Source organism: Scomber japonicus, chromosome 1, assembly GCF_027409825.1.
Source record: "Scomber japonicus isolate fScoJap1 chromosome 1, fScoJap1.pri, whole genome shotgun sequence".
Classification (NCBI taxonomy): Eukaryota; Metazoa; Chordata; class Actinopteri; order Scombriformes; family Scombridae; genus Scomber; species Scomber japonicus.
The window spans coordinates 23,616,345-23,628,679 of record NC_070578.1 but is presented as its reverse complement, the minus strand read 5'-3'; the positions used below and the strand labels follow the sequence as shown (position 1 = coordinate 23,628,679).

Here is a 12,335-nt window from a genome sequence, read left to right as displayed (position 1 = left end):
GAGGTTGGGTTTCGAACATTGTGGAATAGGACTGTCTCACGTGGCTGTGTGGAGACAAATCACAGGCCAGAAACTTCAGTGGGAAGCTGTGTAGATCTTGAGAAATGAGAGATCTTTGCTAACACACTTGCATCCAGTCGGCAAACTTTTCTCTGTGATGAGTGGAAAATAGGGGCTCCAAGTATTTTGAATGAAAGCCATCTCTGTGTGGTTTTTAAGACTGCTGTCTCTCTCTGGGTTCAGCCTTTGAAATACAGTTAAGACCTTTGATGGAGGTTCTCTGCCAGCCTCATGGAAAGAGAGGAAAGACGTAAAAGAGAGAGATGAAGGCAGACACAGAAGCAGAGAGAGTTCTAGGGAGAGGAAAAGACAGAATATAAAACTTTGAATGTTTGCTGGATTTGGATGTTAATGCCTTGTGGGTTTCTCCACCTCCCTACAGCAACTGTATGCCGCCCAGCTTGCCAGCATGCAGGTCTCTCCTGGAGCCAAGATGCCTCCACTCCCCCAGTCCCTCAATGCGAGTGGGCCCATTTCTCCCTCCTCTCTGAAGAATGACAAGAGTTCCTCCAGCCCCATCACTCAAGTCAAGGTACAACCCTCAACTACTTCAATGTGCCCACCCACTAGCCCAGACATTGAGTGGTACTTGACCTAGACTAGCCTAGTGGTTGTTGTCTCAACAATGTAGCAGCTATACTGTTCGCTACTCCAGCGTTACACCAGGCGGATGCTGAGTCCAATGTCTAACAGGCCATCAATCTGTTGTCCAATAACAAGGCCCTCTCTCTCTCTTAACCAGAGCTCTGTGGACATGGTTGCTATGGCTATTGCTGCTCAAAGCCAGTAATTTGTGGAACACATGGTTTCTAATTTTTTTTCACAATGAAAAGTTTTTTCTTCTTTCATTGTAACTGAAATGGAACAAAACCATTACAACAGTGCTATGCAAATGCTGACAAAAGTGAAGCAAAAAGTAGGATTGATTCCTTTTTTTGCCTTATAAACAAACTTAATGCAGGGTGTATTTTCAGTAGACCTCCATGCAGAGGAAAGACCATATACATCATCCCCACTCACTAAGGCCATAATCAGAAACATATGCCCATTTGGAGTAGTTTAACTTAATAATATCACAATGGAGAAAAGCCATAAATCATGTCTTGAAATAGAAGGAAGGTACTTTGACTTTCTCTTCGCTGCACTTTCTGTTACACACCCACATAGACACACAAACACATGTGCACACAATCCCTCAGGTCTCAAGCCCCCCTGGGATTTCCTTTGAAAGATTGCCAAACTGACTCAACACTGTAATTTAATCACATAAACAAAACTCTCTATTTATAAGATTAGATGCTAATTTGGTCAATATTAGTACAACACTAAGTCTAGTAACAATATTACAAATATTGCCAGATATTTCAAAATTAAGAATTTAAATTAAATTTATTAAATACAAATGAAAAGCAAATATATCCTGGCATCGTCCCATCTGTATCCACATTCCAATGGAATCAGCCTTTAGTTTTGTTTGTCTGCTTTCAGCTTCACTACATGACAAACTGTTATTGGCACAGCAATAACAAGGCCTTGGGGCAGTGTATGCTTGAGCCATATGTTTGGACAAGGAGACACTTGGGCTTTGAAAAACACTGTTAACGACAGAGCCTTAATCTGGTTTAAAAGACATCTATATACACAGGGCAATTTCTATGGCGGAAAGTGACAGTTTTCTTCTGGGACGCAAATGTTTAAATTGTTTCTATTCAGAATAATTCAGCATTTGTTGTATTAAAGCAAATCTACTATGCTCATTGATTTTAGTGTGTCTTGGCTTACAGGGCAATTTGTTCATTATCTTGTCTTTTTCTTTAATTTTAGGTTATCAAATGTCTAATTATGGGTCGGTGATATTTTTAGTTTATCTATATATGATCATTTTCTTAATTTATTTACATATTAGGAAAAGTAAATGTGAATTTCAATGTTTAATTTGATCTTTTCACAGTGATGTTAGCACAACTATGATCAATATAATGCTGAAAATACAGGTTAATTTAGATAATATTTATGTTTCATTTTAAACTCTGTTCATAAGACATAATCCTCAGTAAACGCTCTAGAAGCTGCAACCAGCTCAGCTAATACAACACTAAATATATGTATCCTCCTCTGACCTCACCTCACAACTATAACATTAAGGTGTTTCCTAAAACACATAACACTGTACATTTTAGGAACCGGCATATCAAAGTGTATGATAAAACCAAGTATGCACAAATGAGGAATGAAATGAGGAAACAAGTTAATGAAGTAGATAATGCGAGTCGACATCTGATGAATGGAACAGCTGTCTTTGATCATTGGCAGCGCTGTTATCTGGTCATTATTTATTCTTCGAACCAGAGTGCAGACACAGAGAGCAGGGAGGAGGAGAGGGAGAACAGATGAAGATGTACAGTGAGACAGAATCTGCTTTAATTAGTGTGAACAAAGGCGCTGGGCAACTGTGAGGAAGATCGCAGGGGCGCAGCTCTAAAGGAAGGATGGATGAGGAGGAGAGGAGACTAGAGGAGAGGAGAGGAGAAAAGCAGATAGCCAGGGAGGTGTGGATCAGGATAGGGATCCTATAATTAAACAGGAACAGAGGAGAACTGTGCTGTCTGGGAATACGAAGCTCCTCCATACGTGGAGGAGGGGGGGCACCTATTCACATCTGTCTTCTCTCCTATTCCTATCTCTGCTGCTGTAGGAGGAGGGAACACAGCCTCTCAACCTTTCTGCCCGGCCAAAGACGACAGATCTGGTCAAATCCCCGACATCGCCGACACAAAACCTGTTCCCCGGCTGTAAAAGCAGCCCAAACAATCTTGTCAGCAAGGGTGGTATCTCCAGCCCACTCGGAGGCGGCTTGGGCCGAGGCTCTTCTTTGGGTAAGACCGCAAACATGATCCCACACATACACACAGATTTGCACTGTTCAAACACAGACTTTCAGTGGAAGAAAGAGAACACATTGTAAGGCTTTGGTACAACAAACTTACTTCATTGTGTGTGTGTGTGTGCGTGTGCAGACATCCTGTCCAGCCTAAACTCTACCGCATTGTTCGGGGACCAGGACACAGTGCTGAAGGCCATCCAGGAGGCTCGTAAAATGAGGGAGCAGATCCAGAGGGAACAGCTGCAACACCACCAGCAGGGCATGGAGGCAAAACTATCCGCCCTCAGTTCAGTGGGCCTCAACAACTGCAGAATTGACAAAGTAAGGACTACTATCTAACAGTGTGTGTCTGTTTTCATCGATGTCAAGTCTCCCTGACGCAGGTTTTCTCCTTTGCAAGCTTCTATGAATCAATAAACAATCAGTTGACCACAAGTGTTCAGCTCTCCCTGAAAGTAGTTGAGGAAAGAAACTAAGAAAGTGGAACATGGTGATTTTGATATAGCATTAATTCTTAAGACTAATATTTTTCTTTAATCCATGTCCAGGGTGGTCGTATTGATAAGCGCTGGCATAGTTCAGTGTGTATGTGTGTGTTTACTCAAATTTGTACGAATATGTTAGTGTGTGCGTGCTGAGAGAGGTCTCGGTGTTGTTGATGTTGGTGTGAGGGCCATGACAGGCCATGGCAGTGCCCGGTGTGGGTTAAGAAGACTCTGAAGTCTCTGCCCAATTAAAGCAGACTTGCAGCCCTCTCCGTCCCTTGACACGGGATGGGGCTGCTTTGTACCAGGAGCACACACTCCCAGGGATTCCCTTTAAAAATATCTTCAATCGATGAGTCAATCAAGGAGAGAAAAAAGCTGTGCTCCTCTCTTCAGCTTGATGCCATGTTGCCAGTTGGCTGTGAGGAGCAGGCAGGAACTGGGAGCGATTCTCATTAATATTTCAGCACCTGACACTTTCAACCAACAGCCTCAACTAGGTCAATGTATATGTAAAAAAGTCAATGAATATCTATTTTGATTTCCCTCTAATTTGGTGTTTGGAAGAGATTACTGTCTATGCAGGTGGCAATCAACTATGCTCTTACTGAAGTGAAGCAGATAAATTCGTGCAGCCCACAGAGAGGACACAGAGAGAGCTTCTCTTGCACTAAGTAAAATAAGAACTATCTTAACAGTAATGAATAATTCTATAATCAAGTTGTTGTACTAAACAAACAAACTATGTCACAATTTCTCCCTAAATGTAAACAACGTTACAGGTACATCTTCCACAAAGTTCAGTTACAATGGAAACCAAAAGCTTGGGACAAAATAATTAAGATGCAAATGCTGTTTAAATAATTTCCTCATAGTCTGCTTACAGTGCTCATTTTGGGTCTTTTTCATACATGACAACATATGGATTTTTTTTAAACTACCATCATACATGTATGATATGTAGCACCATTATCGCTTCTCAGTAACCTGTCTGCTTCCAGCTGGTTACCTGAGGCTGGTGCTGCGTGCACATTGAAATCATGACAGGAGAAATAAAGTAATTTTCACTCAATGAAAAACATAGTCTCCTTGAGGCTTTTGACAAACTGCCAAAAACAAGCCAGCGAGATGCAGCAGCAAAACAACAAGCGTTTAAACAGCTCTACTGTATTTCCAAACAGTCAATAAAAATTCAGTAAATAGTGAAGCTGTCCATTGTATTACTTATATTCATTTCATAAATATACAAATGCTGATTAGATGGTAATCTTCATAAGAAATACAGAAAAAGAAAAAAGAAGTTATAATAATCATCTGTTTATAGTGATTTGACTGCATTTTCCACTGTATTACCTTTATCTCCTATTTTTAACTTTATTTGTTCATTTGCCACAATGGTATGTGAAGCTTTTTGCGTGAGTATGCAAGCTCCCTTTTTTCACTCTGGTGCAGTTACCTTCCCACCTCCACCTGAGGTGAGCCTGTGGTCAACCAAGCAGCTGAATCTGCCCTGACATGAAAGCAGTAACTGAACAATACATGTGCAGAACCATTTTCAACAGGCAGCACACACCTACAACTACATTGTCCTTAGCAGGTAGAGCTTAACGCCTTTTTCCTCCCAGCTTAGTCTTTAGTAGGAGTTAGTTTTGTTCCCTGCATTTTGGACTTGTCTGTTCAACCTGTGCATGTTAAAGTAATCATCTCAGAGCAGGAAAATGCTTCCTCTTTTTCGCCTAAAGGGATCTTCAGTTTGAAATAACAAGTCACTCCTCACCTGTAATCTTCCTTTGTACCTTCTGTGCTTTTTGAAAGAGAGATAGAAACAAAGTGTGTGTGTGTGTGTGTGTGTGTGTGTGTGTGTGTGTGTGTGTGTGTGTGTGTGTGTGTGGTAGGATCACAGTATTGACAACACAAAATTGGAACACCTAATAATAATAATAATAATAATTTGTTTCTCTTTCAAAAACCCAGCAATATAAATAATTAAAAGCCTTTCCTCAGGTAATTTGTTCCTGTTTTCATTAGGCCAGTAATACATCTTGTTGAATGACACCTTAACTGAGCTCATGCTTGACTCCCTGCCTTGTGCAAATCATGGTGAGATATTGTCGCCTCTTATTTTCAATGACACTGCCCCTATTAAGATGGTGTGAAATTAGAGGCGCGCTTTATCAAGTCAGCTAAAAGAATTGCCCCATCATCTTCATCCCTCTGCTGCTATAAAGAACAGTGGGTTGTAATTCAGCAGTGAAATGAGAGAGAAGGAGAGAGAGTCTTTTGCTGATACAAGCCAACAGACTAGAAAGGTTTGAATGCCCCTGATAAAAGCTTTCACTTTGGTCAGTTTCAGAATATTAATATTTCAAGAAAGCGCCTCACCTGACATAAATATGGTGGGGTCTTTAATAGCTCCCCTCCCAGTCTCTTGTTTGGAAGTTTATCATATTGAGAGCTTACGTGAAGAAGATTCTGGAAAGGTAACATAAATGGGATTAAGGAGAGGTTAAAATCATCCAGTGTGGCTGTTAGAGTGGGATATTAAATATTGATTCATCCCAGTATAATGACCGGGCAGAGGAGTGGGTCTAAGTGCTGCTTACAGATGGATCAATTCATCTTTTCATACAAAGTGTGTCTGAACACTACAATGCATTCCTCCCTAACCTATATCACTATGACTATCCCTCCTTTTCTCTCTCTCTTCCTTCCTGACAGTTGACCTAGGAGAACACTGTGTAGATCAGACTCTCTGCTCCACAGTACACAAGCCTTTAACCTGGAGACATGTAAAATATTCATGCTTTACAGGAGACGATTTTCTTGCTTGTCTTTTTATTTGCCTGTTTTTACTATATCCCATCAGTACAATAAAACCTTTTACAAGCCTTCTGCAATTTACCTTTTTGAAATATTTATCTAAAGGTATTATTGTCTGCAGAGGGCAATTACTTTGTTCCATTATTTACTATCTCCTCCTCACCCAGTGGAAGCTTTTACCTAGAATGCGCAACTATGCCTACAGTCAAATACAGTACTGTACATCTGAACCCATTTGTAACCATTTGAATTGTTTCTCTCTATTATGCACTGTAGCTATAACTAGACATGCTGTTTCTCAGGGTCATGGATGAATAACCATCAAGCGTCTGTATGTTTTCACTCAAATCTTACATGAAGAATCAGCATTTATGGCATTTTGTATTTGGCCAGTGAATCAAAACTGTACTGCCTTCTCCGAATGTATTTTCATTGGTTAAGGAAACAAAAACAATCATTTCTGACAAATTAAAGTAATATAGTAATGTGAATTGTCCATAATCTAATGCCATAGTTTTTCTGAAAAATAATTCAGAAAAAAATATGAATGCTGAATAATACCAAAAGGTAACATAGCCCATATGGTCCTCTTTGTGTTTATATTATATGACTAAATGATACAGATATTACTGCTGTCGTAATCAGATACTACTTTGAAAGCCTGAGTGTAAATTCAAGAGACTCTATTAATCTATTATGTCACTAAAGAGGGTGTAGTAGCCAGGAGCCCTCATTTCCAGCACACATGATAGGTGCTGCCAGACCTTGTTGCACACATTGCTTGTGTAATTGTCTGTAAATTGTAAATTGCTTGTAAATGAGTAGCTTAATTCCTCTTACTCAGAAATTGTAGAGAAATAGTACAGCACTAATTCAATTTTCAGCCTCAACAAACTCGCCTCTGTGACAAAAGAGCATATTTCAAACTCTCAACCTACATCTGTTTTCAACAAATGTGCCAGTTCCTAACTGCAGTGGTGTCCAATCTGAGTGTTAAAAACAGCACAGCAGGTATGAGAGTCAGCCACCGGCCAAAGAGAAAAAAAAAAGAGATAAAAGACTTATCACAGTCTGGGTCGATGACTGACCAGTCACAGGCCCAAATCTACAATTTATTGGTCCTGGGCCATTGGGCAAGCCTTGTTGTGAACCCTGTACAGTCAGGTATGACAGATTTCTGGATTGATGCATCCCTTTCTCTACGTGTAGTTCGGACAGGAGTTGCATGTGTGAGACACCGGAAGGTTGTGCAAGATAAAATATATTCCTCTGCTGACAGGTCCCTAACTGGAATCAAAAGGTGAAAGGCCAGTGTATTAACCTATTGAACTGCCCTTTTCTGCCCCGCAACACCTCCTCTCCTCAGTATTGATAAATACAATTGTCCATTTCCCGTATCCCAAAGCTCAGCCTGTAAATATTCAAATGGAGCTTACTCTTGTGCTCCACAAAATCCGGACTTCTAACCTATTGGTTATAGTAGTTGGACTGTTCCCCTCCGTGTGTGTGTGCGTAAGTGTGCATGCCCATGTGTGTGTGTGTGTGTATGTGATGTCAGGGCTCTATTCAGGCAAAGCCCTCACAAAGACTTTGAATATAATCTTGTCTGGTCTGCAGCCCTGGAAGCAATTTTCTGCTCCTTTTCGACTGCTGTCTTGGAAATTGCAAACCAAGGCGTTTTGGCTGCAATGTAAATCCTTGGCATACAAGGGTTTGCCCATCCAAATTAGATTATGTTCAGCTCCCAGACACTGGCTGTAGCCAGCAAGAGCTATTGTGAAGATTGCTTACATTAATGCTTTGTCCAATTGTTCACGTATGCCAAAAGAATAAAAAATAATGTATGACTCTGGATAGTATGCACCTGTGCATGTGTGTGTGAGTGTGTGTGCCCGCGGGCTTGTGTCCCAGGTCAGGTCTTTTGCTCTGTCTCGTCTTCCAGAAAGACATCAAGACTGCATCTTGGTTGGGTCATTTGGCGGTGGTGGCTCCATTATTTTCTACAGTTGTCAATTTACATGGTGAATTTCTGGCCTGCTGCAGTTGCTCAGAAATGCTTCTGGCCCCAGTAGCAAAGACCTGTGATGCGGCACACACCACACAACAAAAGACAAGGAAAAGAATAAGCCACAAAGGACCATTTATAGTCTGTGGTATTGTTGCAGTCGAAGCATAATGGCTCTAGTGTCCAACGAGTCTTGAGGTTTTGTCCATATGTGAAAGGGGTTTTGGTAATGCTGCAGTTTCTAATATCCTGCTGTTTGCAACCTGGAGGGTCTGATAAGACAGGTTTTTTAGCCCACCTTAACATTCCCTGGAGGATGTGGTCAACAGTTCTGGGTGAAGATTGGAAACACGTAAAAGTATATGATCTCAACACAAATGATCTCAGCAGTGTGCTACGGTTGGGGCGGTTTCTAGTTTTTTGACTTCATACAAACCGACTGAACCCGCAATTGTCATTATGAGACATCCAAGTGTCTCACACGGAAACATTGACAAGGTCGGCTGCTGGAGGAGGAGCTGGGTGACCTGGGCGCAATGGATCATTTTACCAGCATGCATAGTGGCTAGCAGCTAGTTAGCCTGACAGTGTAGCAGTAAAAGCAGTGTTGTTTCCAGCTGTTAAACTGGAAATGCCACGGCTACACACAGCACCTTACCACAAAACAGTTAAGTTGAATGGTTGTGAGAAATAAAAACATCATGTGTTGTGAAAACACAATGCGTTGTTCAGTTGTCCTGATTGTGGTGCTGCTATACCCTAATTCATGCACTCCCATGTTCCACTAGGCAGCATCTGGCATGTGTGATACTTAGTAGGAAAATTTGGTATTACCAGTCCAGTACTGGGCTTGATATCAAACTTGATTGAACATTTTTACATCGGCCCAACCCTACACTGTGAAGGACTGAAGAACTGAACAGTGTGTCATCCCAGAGATGGTTATATATTATAAACCCCAAATATGATTTAAATCTTAGCTAATCTAAGTCTGATTAAAAACATAAGTATAATATTTTTATTAAGCAAGAAATATATTAATGTTAACATTTTATGTCAATGTTGGTGTTACTATAAGAAAAGTATTTAAAAGTATTGAAGTGTTGTTACAAAGTTGACACAAGCATTAAGAGGAAATGTTAAGACTAAATGCACATTTCAAATTGAGGCTGAAGGGTCACATTTTGTGGGTTTGACTTTTCCTTCCAACAAAAAATAAGTCACCCTGAATAATGATAGCATATTCTTTTATTAAAAACAAACAATAAACATTCAACTGGCACAAAGCCCAGAATAGGGTTAGCTCACCAATCTTGTACATAGTTTAAGCCCCTTAATTTAATTAAAGGCTTTTTCCCCCCTCTGTTTTAAACAAATGAGGTGATGCCCTGGCAGTACAAATGGGACTGGAATAGCTGGCCATCTTTGCTCTGTGTGGTGTTGAGGACGACTCCTATAGAACAGATGCCAGCCTTTTGTGGCTGCTACTGTTGATTCTGCTGCTGCCTGCATTAGCCTTAGCAAAGGGAGAGCAACAGCCTGCATGAAAGGAACTGTGGGTTTACCGCATGGCTGGATGTACTTAACATTTAAATGGTTCAAAACTAGCAAAAACTACTGGAAAGTAGCACACTTATAAATAACATTGCAACTGGCTACAACAAAAATACAAAACAGATGAGGCACTGAGCTGTAAGGAGCTGTAGCCTTGTTAAAGTCCAGTCTTTGTCTCCATCTGGGCTGGTACATATTGTTGAGAGGTTTAGGCTAAGACCCTAAGAGTCTTCACAGACCACAGTGATGAGTGACACTTGATACACAAAGACCTGTATTGTGGTCAGAAAGCCATTGCCTTTAACTTGCCACATACCAGGTGTGTGATATAACCAGAGCCAATTCAACACACTATCAAACATAAATGGCTGCAGCTTTAAAAGGTTCCAGTTATGGAAGCTTTAAACATATGTGATCATATACTTTCCACCACGTAGGAAATATAGATGAGATTTTAGCAACAGTTTAGAGATTTTGGAAAGGATAGCTAGCTGCTGCTGTCAGATTTCACAGAAATGGCTAAATATGTCATTTACTGTATATACTTAATATGAGGCCAAAGAATAACCAAGCTATAAAATGACTTTAAGCTGGCAACTGGTCATTTTTGGAAGGAATACAATGTTTGATGACTGCCAGCTGCCTGAATGAAACAAGGCACTTTTTTTTCTTTACATAACCATTTCAGATGTCAAAGTATTTTGGCACTTACAATACCAACTTGATCTGTGCCTGTATCATCTGGTTTGCCTTACTCCTATTTTTACATGGTCTCTGGTCATGTTGTGCTCAAAATTACACAAATTTAAACAAAGTTAATTAAATAAGTTAATCAATGTATTAAATGATTAATTAAAGTATAACCAAAGCTCAAAGTCTAAAATTGGCTCTGGTAATACATCATGCACCAAGGCCTGGTTTGTCTATTTTCATTATGGTATTAGCAATGCATATCTTTTAACCACTATGCCATGAGTATTGCCTTTTTCAGTTGTTCATCTCTTTCATTAGAACAGCATAGTCAGGTTTTTCCACTACCGAAAAACTGTTTTGGTATTTTAAGTAGTGTATCTCTCTCTTAAGATGGTAAATTACAACTTTGGACTACTTATGTGTGTCCAAACTTTTGACAGGTACTGGAGAAGACAGTCCTCATTTCATGTGTGACTTCAAGAAACTGCATGCTGATTTGCACTAGTCTACTTTACTCTTCTGCATATTTTTTCTTTTATCTGTATTGGAACAATCTCAGGCCATATGGCTTTGCCTATAGCTTGGAGCTATTTACAAAGGAGAGGGTGAAGGAGTGTCAGGATTGGCAGTGTGTTGCCTAAATATAGGGCAGGAGTAGGCACAATGCACAGGGCCGCCCGCCACCCGCCTTTCCCCAGAATACACCCTGTGGGCAGAGCAGCAGGCCTCCGGCACATGTTCTGTGGCCGGCCAGATTAAAGCTCTCTTTACAGCATTGACAAGGGCTTCTTTGGGTTCTTTGCACAGACTCTTCCATCTATCTTTTTTTCTCCTTCTAGCTCTTCCTCAGTGACTCACAACTTCACTGGATTCGCTCATGACTTTGCTGGGCAGCCATGTGCATCTGAAAATGCATCTGTTACCAAACTTTAAAGACAAAAGACTGCACAGGCAGGGCAGATGAGATTATTGTGGGTGGCAGTTCTCCACTACAGCTTGGAGTGCACTGCTATAATTTTAGTTGTGGGGTGGAGAGCTGCATGCTGAAGTCATTTGAGGGAGGGACCGGTTGCTTGCCAGCGGTTGTGGTCAAAGTGGGAGGGGAATGATGTGTACTGTTATATCTTTTGTTTCCTGTCACTTTATCTTCACCAAATCTCATAATCCTTGACTTGTTCCTCTGCTACCTTTGCTGAAGGTTCCATTTCCAGTATTTTTTGTGTTAAAAATCTTCTATCTTTCCATGGTTCTTTAAATTAGAAATACTTTTTTTTTTAATATCACCCATATACTGATGAGTTCCCTCTTTCACTCTCACCCTCTTTTTCCTGGCAGGATGTCCAGCTTCCCTAGATACTGCATGTCCTTTGCTACTCCTCTGTGTCAGAGTGATCAGTAAAAATTTAATGACACTATAAAATAATAAAAGTGCCATTAATTTATCACAGCACTTGATGCGTGGGCAGTAAAGAAGCATTAGTTCACTGAATATTTTCAAGCCTTAAAACAAAACCCTTATGCTGTGCAGATAATTTATGGCTGCAATTTCAACGATAATTATAATTTCCAGATATAAATTACCAAACTTATAACCAATAAGTATATTAAGTCCAGTATATAAAATTTTATGAAAATTTGTGGTACCATATTGCACAGATAGTCTGATATTAATTAGCATAGTTAACGTGAGGAGGGATGGAATACTTCATGTAACTACACCTTTATATCAAGTATGTGAAACGCTGGCAGCTGGAAAGCACATGTGTATGTTCTCTGCACAATACCTGTAACATAAAAACACATGACCCCTTTTATATCAAATGAAGTGAAGCTA

The 12,335-nt window shown here is 40.3% G+C and overlaps 1 protein-coding gene across 3 annotated transcripts in view; it reads left to right on the top strand.

Moving 5' to 3' along the window:
- sox6 (SRY-box transcription factor 6) overlaps positions 1–12,335 on the top strand; it is a 139,084-nt gene that overhangs the window by 109,840 nt on the left and 16,909 nt on the right. For all 3 annotated transcript variants that reach the window (XM_053324560.1, XM_053324559.1, XM_053324558.1), the window contains 3 exons: positions 443–592; positions 2,756–2,936; positions 3,078–3,265. In XM_053324560.1, coding sequence (XP_053180535.1) covers positions 443–592; positions 2,756–2,936; positions 3,078–3,265 — 519 coding nt within the window. The remainder of the gene's footprint in view (positions 1–442; positions 593–2,755; positions 2,937–3,077; positions 3,266–12,335) is intronic.